The sequence below is a fragment of the Salvelinus fontinalis genome, chromosome 5 (assembly GCF_029448725.1).
Source record: "Salvelinus fontinalis isolate EN_2023a chromosome 5, ASM2944872v1, whole genome shotgun sequence".
NCBI classification, from domain to species: domain Eukaryota; kingdom Metazoa; phylum Chordata; class Actinopteri; order Salmoniformes; family Salmonidae; genus Salvelinus; species Salvelinus fontinalis.
Genome location: NC_074669.1, coordinates 48,430,813 through 48,450,987, shown reverse-complemented (window position 1 = coordinate 48,450,987; position 20,175 = coordinate 48,430,813). Strand labels below are relative to the sequence as shown.

General features: G+C 40.5%; 2 protein-coding genes across 9 annotated transcripts in view; one reads left to right on the top strand and one right to left on the bottom strand.

Annotated features, from left to right (window-relative positions):
* Positions 1-1,716: 1,716 nt before the first annotated feature.
* Positions 1,717-4,905, top strand: LOC129855748 (extracellular superoxide dismutase [Cu-Zn]-like). Of its 2 annotated transcripts, none has more exons than XM_055923739.1 (2): positions 1,717-2,016; positions 4,026-4,905. In XM_055923739.1, the coding sequence occupies exon 2, from the start codon at positions 4,048-4,050 to the stop codon at positions 4,684-4,686; it is 639 nt and encodes a 212-aa protein (XP_055779714.1). In that variant the 5' UTR covers positions 1,717-2,016; positions 4,026-4,047; the 3' UTR covers positions 4,687-4,905. The 2 variants fall into 2 exon arrangements, with proteins under 2 accessions (XP_055779714.1, XP_055779713.1); XM_055923738.1 differs by lacking the exon at positions 1,717-2,016 and adding an exon at positions 2,021-2,101.
* A 6,217-nt stretch (positions 4,906-11,122) lies between these two features.
* Positions 11,123-20,175, bottom strand: part of LOC129855746 (coiled-coil domain-containing protein 149-like) — a 34,091-nt gene continuing 25,038 nt past the window's right edge. For 5 of the 7 annotated variants that reach the window (XM_055923732.1, XM_055923731.1, XM_055923736.1 and 2 more), the window contains 5 exons: positions 13,669-13,816; positions 13,374-13,450; positions 13,007-13,042; positions 11,552-11,800; positions 11,123-11,280 (listed from right to left, as the gene is read on the bottom strand). In XM_055923732.1, the coding sequence (XP_055779707.1) occupies positions 11,261-11,280; positions 11,552-11,800; positions 13,007-13,042; positions 13,374-13,450; positions 13,669-13,816 (530 nt within the window). In that variant the 3' untranslated portion in view covers positions 11,123-11,260. The remainder of the gene's footprint in view (positions 11,281-11,551; positions 11,801-13,006; positions 13,043-13,373; positions 13,451-13,668; positions 13,817-20,175) is intronic. The other 2 variants (XM_055923733.1, XM_055923735.1) reach the window with 1 other exon arrangement.

Genomic DNA, 20,175 nt, shown 5'->3' with positions numbered 1-20,175 from the left:
CCAATAATCACTCTACAATAATCATTGATTTATCAGTTGTTAGTTTAATATGACATTTTACAATTAAGGTATAGACACATATAACGCCTCAAAGTAGTATGGATTTTGAGAAACACCCATTGTGCTTTCAAGACAACTAGGAACTCTGAAAAAACTAGGTCAAATCATGATGTCAGTGATCTTCAGGTCGAAAGTCGGAGCTCTGGAAGTTTCCGACTTGGAATTAAAATAACATTTTATTCTTCACATGCTTCGTAAACAACAGGTGTATACTAACAGTGAAATGCTTCCTTACGGGCCCTTCTCGACAATGCAGCAAAAGAAAATAGAGAAATAATAGAAAAGTAAAACACTTAATAATACAAGTAATAATAGATACATAATGAGTAACAATAATTTGGCTATATACAAGGGGTGCCAGTACCGAGTCGATGTGCAGGGGTACGTCCGATGTCCACCAGATGCATATGCGTTTTGTTTTGCTTGATGTGTAGCTCGCTTTTCAACTAGCTAAAAACTAGCTAGTTGGAGTCTGTGTGTGTACTTCCATTTATACCACCACATGGTAAAGCTAAAGCAAGAGTTGAAAATATTGAACGCACCGCAGCCTAGTGCGGCATCCCCAACATTGCGTTGCTGACCGCTCCATTGACAACGAATGACCTCCGCTAGAAAGCAAAGAGTTTGATGCATCAGGTGCAGAGGAGGATGGTGGGAGGAGCTATAGGAAGACAGGCTCATTGTAATGGCTGGAATGCAATTAATGGAACGGTATCAAACACATAAAACATATGGAAACCACACATTTGACTCCATTCCATTCCAGCCATTACAATGAGCCAGGCCTCCTATAGCTCCTCCCACCAGCCTCCACTGATCTGGTGGACATACATCTGGTGGACATACCAAGCCTAACTACAGTAATGGATGTTACTGTTTAATCAGGGAGCCACAAAGATGAAGTAGCCTAAACAAATGTAATCTCTGAATTCACATTGTTTGCTAATAATGTAGCCACAGAATAGAAAGAAGCTAAAACAAATTATTTTGTATTAATATTTTGCATTGTTAAAAGTTGAGAGATACTGTTTCATTCACGCAAAGTAATGAGACTGGATGTGTGAGTATGCCCAATGCCTCCAGGATAAATGATGGTAAAGTTGGCCTCATGTATAGGCCCTTGAAAAAAAATCAATAAAATCAATTTCATATATTTCATTAATCTAAAGTAGATTGGCTTGATAGCAGCATTGACGTTGTTGGTTGGCTAGAAAGCAAAACTTTACACATCGTTAACTTTTGGGAAAACTGGTCCAGCTAGCTATTGTTAGTTCAAATACAGCAAAATTATGTACTAATACGAAAGTTCAATTGTAAACTATAAAGTATAAACCCACCAGAGTTTAATTTATGAAGAAGGTCCCAGGCGGAGGGTCCTCGGTTGAACGTGGACGAGCATCTGGACAGTCCATGCACTTTGAAACCTACGCCCACCGTGACGTAGAGCACCGCCCCCGAGCGAAATGACCTGGAAAGAATGTGTCTTCTCACCCCGGCTCCACCCACCACCTACGCCCTCTGGTTACACAAGGAGAGGATTTTATTAATGCGTTCGTTTAGGAACCGGCTTCCACCCTGGCGTGAGCCAGGTGCCAAATCGGCTCAAAACAAAAGTGACGTAGTAATGAGTAGGATTCTGTGTTTTCCCCAGCCATCAGTGATTGCTTTTGATAAAAATACTTTTTCTGAATTCCCAATTAAACTAAAATAGATGTATGTTTCTAAACTACACATCATGCTGCCGTGTTTACAACAAGACCGAGCGGTGCAGATTACTTTTTCTATTTGAGATATTAGAATGGTGCTCCACCCTCACTACTTTTACCCGTTCATATCATGGACCATAGCCCAGTGCACTTAATCGAACACCCTCAAGATTGACGGGCTCTGCAAAGTTTGTGACAACCTCGATGGTTTATTCCGACAATTGTCAAGAATTGTGATTTCGCCAGACAGGTAAGCTACAGAGATCACGAACGCCATCAACATATATTCTAAAAAAATGCATGCCAAATCCGAAATACGTTGGACTTCAAAGACCGTAAGCGACTGGGGAATGTGTGTTCATTTGGGTGTATTTTCCTCAATTATTACTACATGCTATAGCTTATAGTCAGTGGTGGAAAAACGACCCAATAGTCATGCTTGAGTTAAATTAAAGATACCTTAATAGAAAATGACTAGGAAAGTAAAAGTAACCCAGTAAAATACTATTTCAGTAAAAGTCTAAAAGTATTTGGTTTTAAATATACTTAAAAAAACATTTTTCAATTTTCGGCTAAAATACAATTTGAAAGGAAACAGTTGAGTTTGTGGAAATGTGAAAGGAATGTAGGAGAATATAACACAATAGATCTGGTAAAAGATAATACGAAGAAAAAAAAAACAACCGTTCTTTTGTATTTCTTTTATAAGTGTAACGGATGTGAAATGGCTAGCTAGTTAGCGGGTACGCGCTAGTAGCGTTTCAATCAGTTACGTCACTTGCTCTGAAACCTACAAGTAGTGTTGCCCCTTGCTCTGCAAGGGCCGTGGCTTTTGTGGAGCGATGGGTAACGACGCTTCGTGGGTGACTGTTGTCGATGTGTGCAGAGGGTCCCTGGTTCGCGCCCGGGTCGGGGCGAGGGGACGGTTTAAAGTTATACTGTTACATACGGTCATCTTTGAAATGCAAGAGAAAGGTCATAATGTATTATTCTAGCCCAGGTGCAATTTAGATTTTGGCCACTAGATGGCAGTGTATGTGCAAAGTTTTAGACTGATTCAATGAACCATTGTATTTCTGTTCAATAATTTTATCAAGACTGCCCAAATATGCCTAATTTGTTTATTAATAACTTTTCATGTTCAAAATTGTGCACTCTCCTCTAACAATAGCATGGTATACTTTCACTGTAATAGCTACTGTAAATTGGGCAGTGCAGTTAGATTAACAAGAATGTAAGCTTTCTGCCAATATCAGATATGTCTATGTCCTGGGAAATGTTCTTGTTACTTACAACCTCATGCTAATCACATTAGCCTTTGTTAGCTTAACCGTCCCGTGGACAGGACACTGATCCCGAAATAAGTTTTAAGTGTAAAAAAAATAATGTAATTGCTAAAATATACTTTAGTATCAAAAGTAAAAGTATAAATAATTTCAAATTCCTTTATATTAAGCAAACCACATTGAAACATTTTTTATTTACGGATAGCCAGGGGCGCACTCAATATATTTACAAATTAAATATTTGTGTTTAGTGAGTCCGCCAGATCAGAAGCAGTAGGGATGACCAGGGATGTTCTCTTGAAAGTGTGTGAATTTGACAATTTTTCTGTCTTGCTAAGCATTCAACATGTAATGAGTACTTTTGGGTGTCAGGGAAAATGTATGGAGTAAAAAGTACATTATTTTCTTTAGGAATGTATAGTAAAGTAAAAGTTGTCAAATACAAGTAGTAAACTACAGATACCCCCCAAAACTACTTAAGTAGTACTTAAGTACTTTACACCACTGCCTATAGTGTTTATATGTGTTTAAACCTATTCACATTAGAGAAGTAGGCTAAACAGAAATTGTAGTATCGGCTAAATTAAGCATATATTTACTCTCCCCATGTCTCTGTAATACCAGCCTGGCAGGTAAACCTGGCTTTTCAATAGCCTTTCCTAAATATTCTAAATGTAAATATGACAGGGCATATGTTTCAAAAATATCTACAAGGTTAGGTAGGCAATGGTTAGTCTACTACAAGTCTATAGTGTTAGGCAAATATTATAAATGTATAAAGAAGTGTACTTAAATAGTATAGAATAGTTTAATGTACTTAAAATCCCAACTTTGACCTAAAGGCTTCATCCTCCCAATTTAAATCAGTTTAAATTTATTTGCATTAGTTAGGCTACAGGTTAGTTTAATGATAAAACATGGTTGCCCTGTGGACACTATGAGATCCTGATTGTGTATTTTGTTTTTCTTCTAGGTTACATAAAATAGCTAGGACCATGCCTTTATTTCATCCAATACTTCTGTTGGTTCTGGTAAGCTTCCAAGCCTGCTCCTCTACACACAGCCAGGAGGCTTCCTCCAACATGGCCCCACCAGAGGCCACGGAGTATAACAAAACTGTCTATGCAGCCTGCAAAATGAGACCCAGCACCAAACTAGGCGAAGGTCTACCTAACGTGTATGGACAGGTGCTGTTCAAGCAGGAATACCCTGAGGGAAGCCTCAAAGTCCTCTTTCTTCTCCATGGTTTCCCAAGTCACAGTGATCATCAGCCAAAAGCCATCCACATCCACCAGTACGGGGATTTCAGCGAGGGCTGCGATTCCACAGGTGGCCATTACAACCCTTACAGGGTCCCCCATCCCAGCCACCCGGGGGACTTTGGGAACTTTGTGGCCCACCAGGGGAGGGTTCACAAGTTGACTGAATCAAATGCCACTCTTTTCGGGGGGCTGTCGGTGCTTGGGCGGGCGGTGGTGGTCCATGAGAAGGCAGACGACCTAGGGCAGGGCGGGGATGCGGGGAGCCTGCTACATGGTAATGCTGGGCGGAGGCTGGCATGCTGCACCATCGGGATGAGCAGTCCCAAACTGTGGGATAAGCACCATAATCGACAGCAGAGAAGAAGGGGATGAGAATCGTAGTTTATTCTTCTCTTTTCTTTTTGAGCTCACCACCTTTCATCGCAAGACAACTTCATTTCATTACTTTAATTTTATCCAGATCTAAATTACAAAAAGTTTCCTTCTCTTTTAGTCATGTTTATCTTTTATTTTAAGGGATAGGACAGGTTTACCATAGCTGATAGCAATTCATGTATCTTGTATTAAACGTTGAAAAGATCTTTATTGAAATTCCAAGTGTGCTTTGTAAATAATTTGAGAAATTTGTGTATTTCTTTCCATTACATTTCATTATACTTTTACCGCTATATCAAAAAAAGATCTTTCAAATGAATACTGAATACTCTTATATTAGCTAGAAGATACCGACCCTACCGTTGTGCTTGTTTACACCGAGCTGCACTAGGGTCAAAACGCAATCATGTTTACATTAAGACACCGTGGTGATGGCACAAGATATGGGTCGGAAAACATACCTCAATCCAGGGATGGGATATGCTATTGTACTCCAAATGTTACCTTTATCCATACCGCTCGATTGAGAAGATTGAAATAATGCTAGTTTTCCAGGGAAACTGCCCTTTTTGGTCTCATGCTAGCTAGCATTAGCAATTATGGAATGGCACATTGTTGAACAACAAAGGAGCTGATTGGCTGACACTTCCATTTCAAAATTGCTGCATTGGCTAATGAAAAGGGCAGTTTTCTGGGAAAACTAGCAGTATTTCAATCGTTTCGATTAAGCAATTTAACCCAGGATTCAACAAAAAATAGACAATATAGGCCTAGGGTTTCAAGCTTTGGTTGATTTCAAATTTAGTTCCAGTTTGTTGACAAATTAATTATTGATATGTTGGATTCAACCAAAAATCAAAGTTAAAGAATATAGGACAGATGGAACTTTCCAAGCAGTAGATACATCTCTTTCAAATGTTTATATTTGTTTGTGTTGACAACCAAACACAATTCAATATCACTTTTATAATACAGTAAATAGCCGAATAAATTGTTTACAAATTATGTTGGATTCATGTCTTCAACTCAACCAACAATCCACCAGTTGCATGGATGGAACTATCCAAGCAGATACTAGCCAAGCAGTGTGCTTTTTGATGGTTGAAAGTAGTGATAACACATTGGAAATTCAACAAACTGCTGGCTGTCTTTTTGAGTGGGCGAATAATAGGTTGTAATCTCATTGATCAATACCTCAACCAAATATTACCTGATTGTCCACGTTGAAATTATGTGGTGTGCCCAGTGGGAAGGGCATATGCCCAAAATCACATGGTACAGTATATTGCACCTAGGTAAATCAATTTGAATCCTATCACTTTTTTTGACAGCACCAGTGTTTATTGGAACGAAACCTTCCATACATATTTGCCCATTGTAAAAGTGCTCCAAAGTGACTTTTAGGACCTGAATGCCAAAATATACAAGAGATAAAGGTCCTCAAAGTTGATCCATTTGGCATACCCCACCATACCATGAGACATTCAGGTCTTCACCACTGGAAAAGATAAATGGTTGGGATTGACATAATTTAAAAGCTTACAAACAGGGTTGTCAAACAATTTTATAATGTAAAGTATTTTTGTTAATAAAAATTGTCCCTTTTTAACCAGTTACCTAAAAAAGCATGAACACCAATTTTTTTCACGTTGTAGCTTAGACCCTATTTAACATCATGTCTGCCATTAGTTGAGACACAACATGCTCTTGAATACAGGGTGATATAGATACTTTTGTACCCGTTTCCTCCAGCATCTTCACAAGGTCCTTTGCTATTGTTCTGGGATTGATTTGCACTTTTTGCACCAAAGTATATTCATCTCTAGGAGACAGAACGCGTCGCCTTCCTGAGCGGTATGACCGCTGCGTGGTCCCATGGTGTTTATACTTGCGTACTATTGTTTGTACAGATGAATGTGGTACCTTCAGGAGTTTGGAAATTGCTCCCAAGGATGAACCAGACTTGTGGAGGTCTACCATTTTATTTATGAGGTCTTGGCTGATTTCTTTTGATTTTCCCATGATGTCAAGCAAAGAGGCACTGAGTTTGAAGGTAGGCCTTGAAATACATCCACAGGTATGCCTCCAATTGACTCAAATTATGTCAATTAGCCTATTTTTATTTCTGATAGGCTATAGCCATGACAACTTTCTGGAATTTTCCAAGCTGTTGAAAGGCACAGTCAACTTCCTGTATGTAAACTTCTGACCCACTGGAATTGTGATACAGTGAAATATAAGTTAAATAATCTGTAAACAATTGTTGGAAACATGACTTGTGTCATGCACAAAGTAGATGTCCTAATCAACTTGCCAAAACTATAGTTTGTTAACAAGAAATGCGTGGAGTGGTTGAAAAATGAGTTTTAATGACTCCAACTTCCGACTTCAACTGTATCTAAAACACAAAATCCACATGTGCGTGTGTATGTTATTGTGTGTGTATGCATCTGTCTGTGCCTGTGTTTGTATTGCTTCACAGTCCCTGATTCACAGTCCTTCGCAGTCCCTGCTAAAAATAAGGTGTACTTTTATGTTTTCAAAAAAATCTAATTTACTGCTTGCATGAGTTATTTATTTATTTATTTGATCTTTTTATCCCATTTTCTCCCCAATTTTCGTGGTATCCAATCGCTAGTAATTACTACCTTGTCTCATCGCTACAACTCCCGTACGGGCTCGGGAGAGACGAAGGTCGAAAGCCATGCGTCCTCCGAAGCACAACCCAACCAGCCGTACTGCTTCTTAACACAGCGCGCCTCCAACCCGGAAGCCAGCCGCACCAATGTGTCGGAGGAAACACCGTGTACCTGGCCCCCTTGGCTGGCGCGCACTGCGCCCGGCCCGCCACAGGAGTCGCTGGAGCGCGATGAGACAAGGATATCCCTACCGGCCAAACCCTCCCTACCCCGGACGACGCTATGCCAATTGTGCGTCGCCCCACGGACCTCCCGGTCGCGGCCGGCTGCGACAGAGCCTGGGCGCGAACCCAGAGACTCTGGTGGCGCAGTTAGCACTGCGATGCAGTGCCCTAGACCACTGCTCCACCCGGGAGGCCCTGCATGAGTTACTTGATGTGGAATGAGTTGTAGTCATGGCTCAATGTAGTACTGTGCACCTCTCATAGTCTGTTCTGGACTTGGGGACTGTGAAGAGACCTCTGGTGGTATGTCTTGTACCTTTTACTGAGGAGTGGCTTCCATCTGGCCACTCTACCATAAAGGCCTGATTGGTGGAGTTCTGCAGAGATGGTTGTCCTTCTGTAAGGTTCTCCCATCTCCACAGAGGAGCTCTGTCAGAGTGACCATCAGGTTCTTGGTCGCATCCCTGACCAAGGCCCTTCTCCCCCGATTGCTCAGTTTGACCGGGCTGCCAGCTCTAGGAAGAGTCTTGGTGGTTCCAATCTTCTTCCATTTAAGAATGATGAAGGCCACTGTGTTCTTGGGGACCTTCAATGCTGCAGAAATGTTTTGGTACCCTTCCCCAGATCTGTGCCACAACACAATCCTCTCTGGGACAATTCCTTCGAGCCCATGGCTTGGTTTTTGCTCTGACATGCAATGTCAACTGTGGAACCTCATACAGACAGGTGCGTGCCTTTCCAAATCAAGTCCAATCAATTTACCACAGATGGACTCCAATCATGTTTGAGATGTTTCTACAACTTGAGCAATGTAAACAGGATGCACCTGAGCTTAATTGAGTCTCATAGCAAAAGGTCTGAATACTTATGTAAATAAGGTATTTGAAAAAAAAGGGGGTTCGCTTTGTCACTATGGGGTAGTGTCGATTTTTTTTATTTAATCCACTTTAGAATCAGACTGTAACGTAACAAAATGTGGAAAGAGTGACGGAGTCTGAATACTTTCTGAATGCACTGTACATATAAAGTGTATCAAATTTGATGATGGAGTTGGAGACGTGTGGCCACGCAGTCATAGGTGAACAGGGAGTATAAGAGGCTGAGCACACACCCTTGTGGGGCCTTCAGTGTGGAGGTGTCGTTGCCTACCTTCACCACTTAGGGTCAGCCTGTCAGGAAGTCCAGGACGCAGTTGCACAGGGAGGGTTTCAGACCCAGGACCCTGAGCTTAGTGATGAGCTTGGAGGGCACTATGGTATTGAAGGCTGAGCTGTAGTCGAACAGCATTCTTATATAGGTATTTATCTTGTCCAGTTGGGGAAGGGCAGTGTGCAGTGCCATAGCAATTGCGTCGTCCGTGGATCTATTGGGGCGGTATGTGAATTGTAGTGGGTAAGTTGTCAGGTAAGGTGGAGGTGATATGGTTCTCAACTAGCCTCTCAAAGCACTTCATGATGACAGTAGTGAGTGCTACAGAGCGATAGTCATTTAGTTCAGTTATCTTCACTTTCTTAGGTACAGGAACAATGTTGGACATCTTGAAGCAAGTTGGGGACAACAGACTGGGATATGAAGATTGAATACCGGTATGTCGGTAAACACTCCAGCCATCTGGTCTGCACATGCTCTGAGGACATGGCTTGGGATGCCATCTGGGCCATCAGCCCTGCAAGTGTTAACACACTTAAATGAAATAACACCTACCCTGGATTCAAGAGCTATTGTCTGAACACTAAAACCTCAGATGTGAAATTCTTTTTACTGGTTTTAGATAATTGACATTAAAAGTATTAAAAATGAATTTCTTTATTAAATTGTTTTGCACTCCAATAAATAAGAATAGGTGACAACACTGTTTGTAAGCTTTTAAACTTAACTGTATCTTTTCTAGTGATGAAGACATGAATATCTCATGGTGTGGTGGGGTATGCAAAAATAGGTAAACTTTGAGCACCTTTATCTCCTGATTGTTTTGGCCTTCATGTCCAAAACGTCACTTTCTGACCACTTCTTCCAAGGGTAAACATGTATGGAAAGTTTTGTTTAAATCAAAAGGGATACTGTCAAAAAGTGATTGAATTCAGATGAATTTACCTGCAAATCCTTACATGTTCCAATACTGTTAAAGCCCAGTGCAGTCAAAATGCAATTTTTTTACTTTTCTTTATATCACATTGTACAACAGCTGATGAAATTAACACTGTAAAAATGTGAAAACATTTGATCAGTGTTATTTCCTGAAAGTTGCTGGTTGAAAATAAATTTTACACAGGACCTTATAAAATCAGCAGGTTTGCATGGGCGGGAGTTTCAGCTTTCCATGGTGACGTCCCCATGCTGTAATTTGGTTAATAGACCAAAGAGTTACAAACATCACTGCCAATAACAGCTAGATTTCAGTTTTCCCCTCCCCACTCACACCACTCCGACAGTCCTAGCAAAATTCTTGCTTGAGGAACCGTTTTTTTGCAACAAAAAAAATAATTATTTTGACATTTTAATGGAAAGCTATTATAGTAAGGTAATTAATTGTTTTCCATAAATAATTTGATATTGATATAAAACTACTGCATTGGGCCTTTAAATAACTATTCCTCTCCCCTCCAACAACTGATGGAAAGAGCTGGGTGGGTGCAATCCATAAGATTTCAGAGTGACACTATTAGAAATGTTATCAATAGAATTTTGAGGTGCATTGAAAAAAGTGCTGGCACGCACTTTAAATTTGAGCTAACTAGACAAGGTTTGCATTTTAGAGATGGTATTCTATAAGAGTTGCCAGTACTCAAGCAGTAGAACATATGAGGAGCTAGTAGGTTCTCTGTACTGGTCAGTCCAGGCCAGCTTCAACCACTGAATAGAAGGGCCGCAGGGTTCAATTCCACATTAGAGCAACAGTAGCAGAGTAATATCTTTCAGAAATGTTGTGAGCTTGGAATCACCAGTAAGCAGTACGACATGTTACAGAATGCACCCTCAGGAGTATTGAAACCCATTCTATTACAGTGTCAATCTAGGCATGGTTTTGGCTGAAGTAGCTGTCATTCTTCACCGTTTTCCCATTCTGAACATTCAGCATTTGAGTGGCTACTGTTCAAGTGAAGGATTTCTGACTCATTCGTTAAGCACTCGACCCTCACATCTTCTGAATGTTCTGCCTTGTGGTGCGATTGGTTATTCTCCCCGTGGGTGGGACTTGTTTGAATAGGAGAGCTGCAGGTTGATGTTGAGGATGGAAGATTGGGGTCTTCTGTCATAGAGCCCTCTGCCATGTCAACCTCCTCAGACCTCACCCTTAAGATGTCGTCATCTGACCAACTCGCCTCTCTCTGGGTGGGTTTTGTGTCCTTTAGAGGCTTTGATAGGTGGCATATGTCTTACAGGGCAAGACATGTCCAAGTCTGGCCCCGAGGAAGGGGATGGAGTCCTGCCTACAGTCTCGTCTAATTGGTACCTTGGAAGCACCGTGACCTCATTTGCACTTTGTGATTGGTCGACAGTCTGACATTCATCCAGGTTTATTGTCTCTGCTTGAGAACAGTCAGTTACTTCCTCAGCAGTTTTGCCTGTCTAGTTTTGCTTGGATGTGTCCAGGCTGACTGGTGACACTAGTGGCTCTGGCTCCTTGGTGCTTATCTCTGTATCCCCCGTCACACTGGGTAACCCCCCCACGTCTTGGGACGGGACGGGGGGTCTGCCTGTCATTGGCTATCTTGTCATCCTCTGCTCTACGGTCAAAAGAATTGAGAATGTTATGGTATAATTGAAATGTAGCAGCATTAGTAACATTGATTTCAACACCCAAAACCAAATTTGCAGCAATGAGAATGGTGTAGTCATCTGCTGTAATACAAATTAACGATATAGTACATAAGAGCCAGTGAAAGATACATTACTCTATAGAATGCATGAGAATTGGAATGTAAAATATTTCATAAAATTGCTATTTATACAGTTAGCCCCACAGAATTACATAGAACGTAGAATATTCTTATTTACCTGTGGTAGACTGCACAGTGGAAGGTACTTCCTGCACAGTGGAAGGTACTTCGTGCTCAGTAGGGGGTACTTCGTGCTCAGTAGGGGGTACTTCGTGCTCAGTAGGGGGTACTTCGTGCTCAGTAGGGGGTACTTCGTGCTCAGTAGGGGGTACTTCGTGCTCAGTAGGGGGTACTTCCTTCTCCTCAGAGCTTGTCACAGTGGAGATAGGCTGCAGAGTTTCATTCAGGATGATGGCATCTCTCCCTCCTATCACAAAACAAGCCAAATAATATTACAAGCACTATTTCTTGACCCCTTTTTTGTGATATCCAATTGGTAGTTAGTCTTGTCACATTGCTAAAACTCTAGTACAGGAGAGGCGAATGTCGAGAGCCATGCGTCCTCCGAAGCACGATCTCGCCAAGCTGCACTGCTTCTTGACAAACTGTTTGCTTAACCCGGAAGCCAGCCGCACCAATGTGTCGGAGGAAACACGGTACTCCTGGCGACCATGTCAGCGTGCACATGAGTCAATGGCACAAGGACATCCCGGCCAGCCAAACCCTCCCCTAACCCGGACGACGCTGAGCCAATTGTGCGCCGTCTCACAGGTCTCCCGGTCACTAGCACTGCGATGCAGTGCCTTAGACCACTGCGCCATATTTCTACTAGATCACGTCGACAACTGTATTGACAAAAACATTATACTCCCAACCTACCCTGCACATAAAAGCCAAGAACTTTACTTATAATGAATTTACAATACAAAGAACTGGCATGCACTTAATAGATTATTTTGACAACCAAGGCGTCTCAGTGTTGTGTGACTGGGCAGAGCATCCCTTATTTTTGGATACATAATACTGTAGAAGGGACAGGGTAAATATAGAGTCTGGCTTCAGAGTGGCTTCTCTTCTGGACTGGTCCCAGATCAGTTTGTGCTGTGTAGCACACCAATGCAGAAATTACCATAGGAGTAGGAGTTGACTATGCAGCTCAAACAGATCTGGGACCAGGCTACCTCTCTTCAGTCGAGTATGGGTTTACATGGATCAGTGCAAAGGACATTCTTCCCATCCAGTGAGAAAGAAAGAATGTTCAGAAAAATATAGTTCGGTTTATTTTTGGGTTCACACTGTAGACAAGAAACACAGGGACAGCATTATGACTTTCTCTCTGCCTGACCGGCCTTATTATTTTGAAGGCCGGTCAGGATTTCTGCGGTGACTCAAACGTTTTATAAGTATGGTTTTGTTGCATTAGTGTATTTTCTTCTCCGTAAAAAACAGAATAATCTCAAAACATACATGCAGTGGGGATTGCTCAGTATAAATATAGCAAAAGAAGTGTACCATGGATATTTTCAGGGACAGGATGGAGATAAAGCAAGTCATCAGCAACTTAAAAAATAAATAAATGGTAGTACACTATAGTATAGTATCAGTGAAGTAAAGTAAAGCAGTGGAAACATACTTCCAGAGAATCCCAGAGACACATTGTAAGTCAGGCCTCCAGAAAGCAGAAGGAAAAGAGAGAAGAAACTCAGTACAGTGGGCGAAATGGAACATCAAAATCATTCATAGTTTGACAATAGTGACTGGGTACCAATAATACTGGCCAGTGACCAAATACAGGATCAAAAGCTATCAGTATGAGTCACCAGTTAAAGGTGCCTCATACCAGCCAATAATACTCTATATTAGCTCATGCCACTTTCAAACAGCATTTACAAATGTATACAGCAGGGGCATTCAAATGCGAGCAATATGCATCATGATATAAATTCTAAAATAATAAAAATGACCTCGGAACAAAAAAATAAACAGTGTGTGGCAGAGACCTGGGAGGCTCCATAGTCCCGACACCTCTAGAGTCTTCAGTTTCTTTTCAAGCTCCCCGACTCGGTTTCCCAGAATCCTGTTTACATAGGAAGAGTTACAAACAACATAGGAAGAGTTACAAACAGACATGGGGCTGTATTCAATGAGGTGAGATGTTCACAACGTTGCAGGTAGAAATAAAATGAGTACATGGCATAATGGCTACTTACAGAGTAACTAGAGGAAATTGGTCATGAGAGTTAGAAAAACAGAAAAGGAATTTAAACATTTCTACAGAGCAGAAGAGCTCCCTACTTGTTGGTTTGGCGCTGGTGCTGAATGACCAGGTTCTTCTCATGGATAGTTTCCAGTAGGGCTGTGGCCAGGGACTTGAGGTCTGAGATGGACTGAGAAGTGACGGGGAGACTGCATCCGTTGTCCTCAGAAAGCAATAATTCCTGCACTGAACACACACAAATCGCATTAAGATAGGTAAGATGTTCCGAAAAAAAGACTACTAGATTTAGTCTGTGATTATGTTTGCCTAGGCAGATGTTTTGGGGGGGGTTTAAGTTGAGTCTCCATCTTAGATAGCTTTGCCTTTTGATGCGTATTATGCATGATGTAAATGCATGGTGCAAGAGCATGTGAGCTGGATACAGAGGGATGTTAGCATTTTGATTATGTATTCATTATCTAAAATGAAATGTGCAGAGAACTGACAATGTTCAGAGATATCTACATCACCACTGGCTTTAGAGGAAAATTAGGTAACACTTGACACCCAGCGTCATAACACGATCCTAACCATGTCATAACAGCTGACATAGCGTGTCGTAACAGCTGACAGCTTGTCGTAACATGGTCATAACATTGTCATGACCCATATATTTACCTGTTGAGACAGTGTTATTTTATGGCTGTTATGACACCTACACACATCAAAACCCACATTTACTCAGATTAGTTTTTTTCCTGCCAAGAAGTTTCCTTTTGTTTGAAAATTTGTTTTTTTAAAGTCATTTTCTATTGTTGTAATGAATTCTTTAGTCATGTTTTTTCCATAACATTTTAAATAACTTGTAGAAAATACACTGACACGGTCATAAATCATTATTACCATCCTGTGTCACTTTACTTGGACTAAGAAAATACACTGAAGAAGCAATATTCCCATCATAATCATATAAGCCAGATAGGCCTATCAAGTACATGCCCTTATGTCAGTCATAATGAGGGTGTCTTGTCCTAATTCTGAATTTTGCTTCTGCAGCAGTGTTCTGTCACTCATGGGGACACTACATCACAGCCAAGTCTAAGGGTAGACCTAAAAAACTCTAACCCCTTGGGTGCTGCCATAGAGTTACATTATAAGTGCCCATCCAAGAAGGCTCAAGTTCATTGGCCACAGATAAAATGATGTCAAATCACGTTTTATGTACAGTAGCTTCGATTGGACTGATCATGTCAACATCATACTTTCAAAATCTTAGCTAGCAGTCATCATCATGAATCATGTCGACAATCTACTGGCAAATCCTTTTTAATCCTTGTCATATGAAGAGAAATATTGAAGAGAAATTATAGATAAAACCTATCGGTGCTCATCAGCCATAAACATTACGCAACAAGTTGGAAATGGCAAATTCAACAATGGTTTGGAAGGAATCAGTAGCAGTGGCTGTGTGGTCCCAAATCTGGGATTAAGGGGCTCTTTTCCAAGATTAAAATGATAAACATTCAACATGCTGTCAATGACGCATGATTTGTGCCGCGCTAAAACAACTTAACTCGGAACTATGAAAACTTGACTTCAGTGAGTTCAAGACAAGTGGAAAGTTGGGAATAAATGAGCTCCGACTGGGAAAATAAGTTTTGAACGGTCATCCAATTTGAAATTGTAAATCCGGCCTCTTTCTAGAGCTACGAACTGAAGATTAATGACATCATGATTTGACCTCGTTTTATTCCCCCCCCCCAGAGTTCCCAGTTGTTTTGAAAGCACCATAAATACAGAGAATGGCAAATTGATGACAATTTTCCCATAAAGGACCGCTGTGCCACCTTCCTCTTCAAGTGAGCACAGCACAACAAGGCGAGTCCAAAAATGTATTGTATGTTGCTGCATAAATTATGCAATATGCCAGGGAGATATGTATACTGTAGCTAAGAAAGTAATACTAAGTGTTTATTGTGTAGTAAGATGTTAGTAGCCCATGTGCCTCACCCTAATCATTTGGTCTATTTACCCCTCTTAATTGGTGCCTATAACCTGTTTCAGAGAAATGTCAAATATTTTAAGAGCTTTCATTGTCTGCTTATATGCCCCCTTTATTTATCCTACAGTTCTGACTTGTTGTACAGGGAGAACACTTTAAATGGCCCATGGTTCTGAATTCTGTCGCTGTTCATTTCAAAAGTGCTAAACAAATAGTTATATTGACTACGTCCGTCCTAGCTCGCTCATTAATGTCTTAATCGAAATTACGGATTGCCTCCTATCCGCTTGTTGTCCCCTTATGCCATAGTTTGTACATCTCAATTGTCATTAGAAACCACATGTTTAGGCAAGTCAGGCATATCAGCTAGGATTTTTTTAAAGGCAGTAAATGAGGCTGAATGAACTGTTTCACTGCCAGACAAGGCTACGCTGATAGCCAGGTGTAGCAGTGGTAAGATGTTGGGGCTGCTGTTGGGAGAGCTTTATGTAGGCCCTAACAGGTTGAAGGCACCGTTTGTCACATTGTGCAATTAAATGTATTGTCTAGTGTTGTGGCTTTGCTGGCATGCCATTTAAAGTGTTCTCCCTGTACAACAAGTTTATTTTTTTGCCCCACTAAGATTTACATGCCATCTATATAATGAATAGGGTGGGTTGAGATTATTAAATATAAAAGCACTAAACTTTCTAAAAGCTTCACTTATTCAAAAGTTTTACATGAACCCTAACTGGTTCTCAAGTAGATTACGAAGAAAAGCTCATCCATTGTTAAAAAAATGGCCTTTTTGCCTTTGTGCAGATTGCTGTCTTATTTTCGATTAATTTAAAATTATACTTCGAAAAAACTATCGCTCTTCTTTAAATAAGAATTGCCAGGCTGGCTACAATTTCATCCCCATGAAAAGATAGAAGAAATATTATGGCTGAACTCAAATGTGCTGGTTAATAAAGTACCTGTATCATTGGGAAAGATGTTTGAAAAGGGTATTTTGTTCTTAAATTATATTGTAAATTGGAATGGTAGAGTTGTCTTTCATGGAGTTATCAGAATTATACGGGAAGGTCTGCTCAATCCAAGAGTACAACCAATTGATTATAGCATTACCCCAAAAATGGAGGAGGCAGGTGGCAGCGGGAGGAGGGAGGGAACTGGTCTGTCTGCCCAATATGAAGGATCAAAACTTGCGGAGGAATAAAAATAGCATAAATAGGAAAGTATACCAGTTTCATTTAAGGACCAGTATGTTGACAACTGTGCCATACAGATTGCAAAATAGTTGGGAAGAGACTGTTGATGTACCGATTCCATGGTATGAGTTGATATATAAAACGACGCAAGATTCAAGACTTCGTGCTTTTCAACTAAAATTATTGTTAAGGGTGTGTACTGGAGGCGAAGTCAGGTGCAGGAAAGCAGAGTGTAGTGAAGAGGCGCACTTTTTATTCCGGTTCAACGAAAGCACAAAAGTACATAAAATGTGCCCAAACACAGAACATAGACAAAAAGTATGGCGCGTAACAATACACGCAACATAAATACAATTTCACACAAAGACATGGAGGGGAACAGAGGACGAAATACATGCAGTGTGATTAGGGAATGAAAACCAGGTGTGTATGGAACAAGACAAAACAAATGGAAATATGAAAAATGGAGAGGCGATGACTAGAAAGCCGGTGACGTCGATCGCCGAATGCCGCCCGAACAAGGAGAGGAGCCGACTTTGGCGGAAGTCGTGACAATTATTATATAGAATTCTTGCCACCAACAAAATGTTGAATATTTGTGCCATAAAATCATTGAAGCTCTGCAGATTTTGTTGTGAGGATACAGAATCAATAGACCACTTATTTTGGTATTGCCCTCAGGTAGCCCGTTTCTGGTCTCAGTTTCAGAAATGGCTGAAAATGCATAACATTTATCTAAAATTGACCCTAGAAATAGCATTGTTAGGAGATCTGGAGAGACCGGGTCAGTCAATTACTAATACTCTTAGTAAAGTATTTATCTTCAACTCGCAATCTGTGGATTCGATAGATTGAAATTGTATGTTAAACATCACAGCATAGTTGAAAGATATATGTTGCGTAGAAACCCGAAAAGGCTGGCCAGCAGAGATGGGTGGAATGGGCTGAGGGAAGCTGAGGGTTGAGATATGGATTTGTAGACGAGTGGGAGTGGAGTTGCTGGGCAGGAGATTGACCATCATTCTAAGAAAAAAAAAAAAACATTATAAAAAGTAAGTTTGAATGACACTGAGGGGCAGTGTTTTTACAGCTAATGCCGGTTTGCCGGAGGCTGATGCCGTGCAGGTGTTTGTTCACATGCATATACACACACTCTCATTCCAATACACACACAGACATACACATGTAAATAGTGTCAGACATGCACTCAAACATATATAGTTGGCCTTGCTGTTATGATTTTAGTTGTCCTTAGTTGTTTTGTTTTCTTGCGTCTTTCTTTTTTGTCATGAGTTAATTTTCTTGGGGCGTGGGGAATGGAATACATTTTTTTATTATTATTTTTTTCTTTCCTTGGGGGGGGGAGTGACTGGGAGGGGTCTCATGTTTGAGGGACTGCTATGGGGAACTGTGGGGGGGGGGGTGGGGGGGGGGGTCTTGGAGGGATCGCGTCCCCTTTTTTTTTGGCCTTGTGGGAGATCTGTCGACGTGCCCTTGAGCAGGGCGTTGACCCTGGATGCTTGTGTGTGTCGCTCTGAATGGGAGTCTGTTGGATGACTGGTGTGGCTTAGTTGTTGAGCGGATTCACTGCAAGTATATTGTATGTTTTGGATATTCAATTAATAAAAAAAGATTTACATGCTAAAATCGCCACTGTATATAACATAAACATACTGTTGACAAGTAGACTATGGTGTAATGGAATGTTTTTCCTTGTGTGGTAGGTTTGGTAGGTCTCATAATTAGCCATAAAATAACACAATATATATCACAACAGGTCTAAATATGTGTTATGACAGTGAAATGACCATATGACAGGTTACGACCACGTGTTATGATTCTGGGTGTCAAGTAAAGCGTTACCAAAAATGAAATACAGGCAACAGAAACAGCCTGCTTTTAAAATGCATGTCCCAAATATCTCTTTACATTTCTATGTATTGGAATACATAGAAATGTAATGTAAAGAGATATTTGGGACGTGCAGACAAAACAATATTTCAGTCAGTTTACTTATTTTTCCTCTAAGGTTGATATGACGGAAAAGATTGTAAGTTGACGTATATAACATCTTGAATACAAAATATTGATTCAAATCCACTGGATATATCTGAAGAGCTAAAGTGTGTCATTATGTACAAGAAATCAGAAAAAGATGTTGGGTGACCTAAAATATGATTGGGAAATGCAAGCTTCAGACAATCTAAACGATGTGTAATGATCTAAACCTAACACAGCTGGTGACTAAGCCTATACGGCCCAACCCTAAAGATCCTTTAAAGTCAACTCTGATTCTAACGAATACACCAGAGAAATGTTTCTACTGGTGTTTTTGCCAAATATATATTTGTGACCATTGCCCAATTGTTTGCGTTAGTGATGTGAAAATACAAAAATCGAAGCCTCGGGTCATCACAAATAGAAACTTTAAAAACTTCAGTGAATAGGCTTCTTTTACATGATCTTAATTTTAGTGACCTTGACTGCATTTCAACTATCCCTGAACCTGATTTAGCCGATGTCTTCAACACTATTGTGGATAATCATGCTCCCTCCAGAAAACTAAAGGTTAAAGGTAAATCGAATGCCTGATAAACTCCGGAATTATCAGAAGTCAATCATAAAAAAGATGGTTGGGTCAAGGCCAGGAACACAGGCTTAGGCCCAGATTGGCCTCCGTACGAAACAAATGCCACCATTGATGCATTTAACACCCTAGAGTTGATTGAAGCTCTAAGTAACATAATAAAAAAAATCTCTATCAAAATCTGTCAGCTTAAGATAGAGATATGTTTTTTTTGCATTGGAAAACTGATGTTGCACTTCCGCATCTGTGGTGAAAGGTGGCAGAGCATGAGACTTCCCAAAAATCGGTCTTTTCAAGAAAACGTCTGTAGCGTCCGAACAGTTTGACCTACAAAACTGTTATGGCCACTTTATGGACAAGGCAGACTCATGACACACGTTCACGGGACTCGTCTGAAGGTAACCGGTACTGGTTTAAAAATATTAAATGGAAGTATGAAGATAATTTTGTAAAAAGGGGTTAAATGTGTAAAAATAAATAAATACATTTCCTGAGCTTTCTTATATCTCCTAGATATAGGACAAACACTTCAAAACCTTGTTTCTTATTATTTATTTTTTGACTGTCTATTTGCAATTTATGAATGTGTTATTCAATGCATTTCTTTGGGCCAAATTCAATATTTTATCAATTTTTTAAATATATATTTTCTTTTGATACCTAAAGGGGTCCTAAAACCAAAACTGTTAGATGATTCATAGTATGACCACCTTAAAATATTTCCATATGTCAGCTTAGAATGTAAGCCAAATCAGGGTTAAGCCCTGGGCATGGCACTATTACAGCAACCCTTTGGTGTTAATGATCGTTTCAATACTTTAGACAC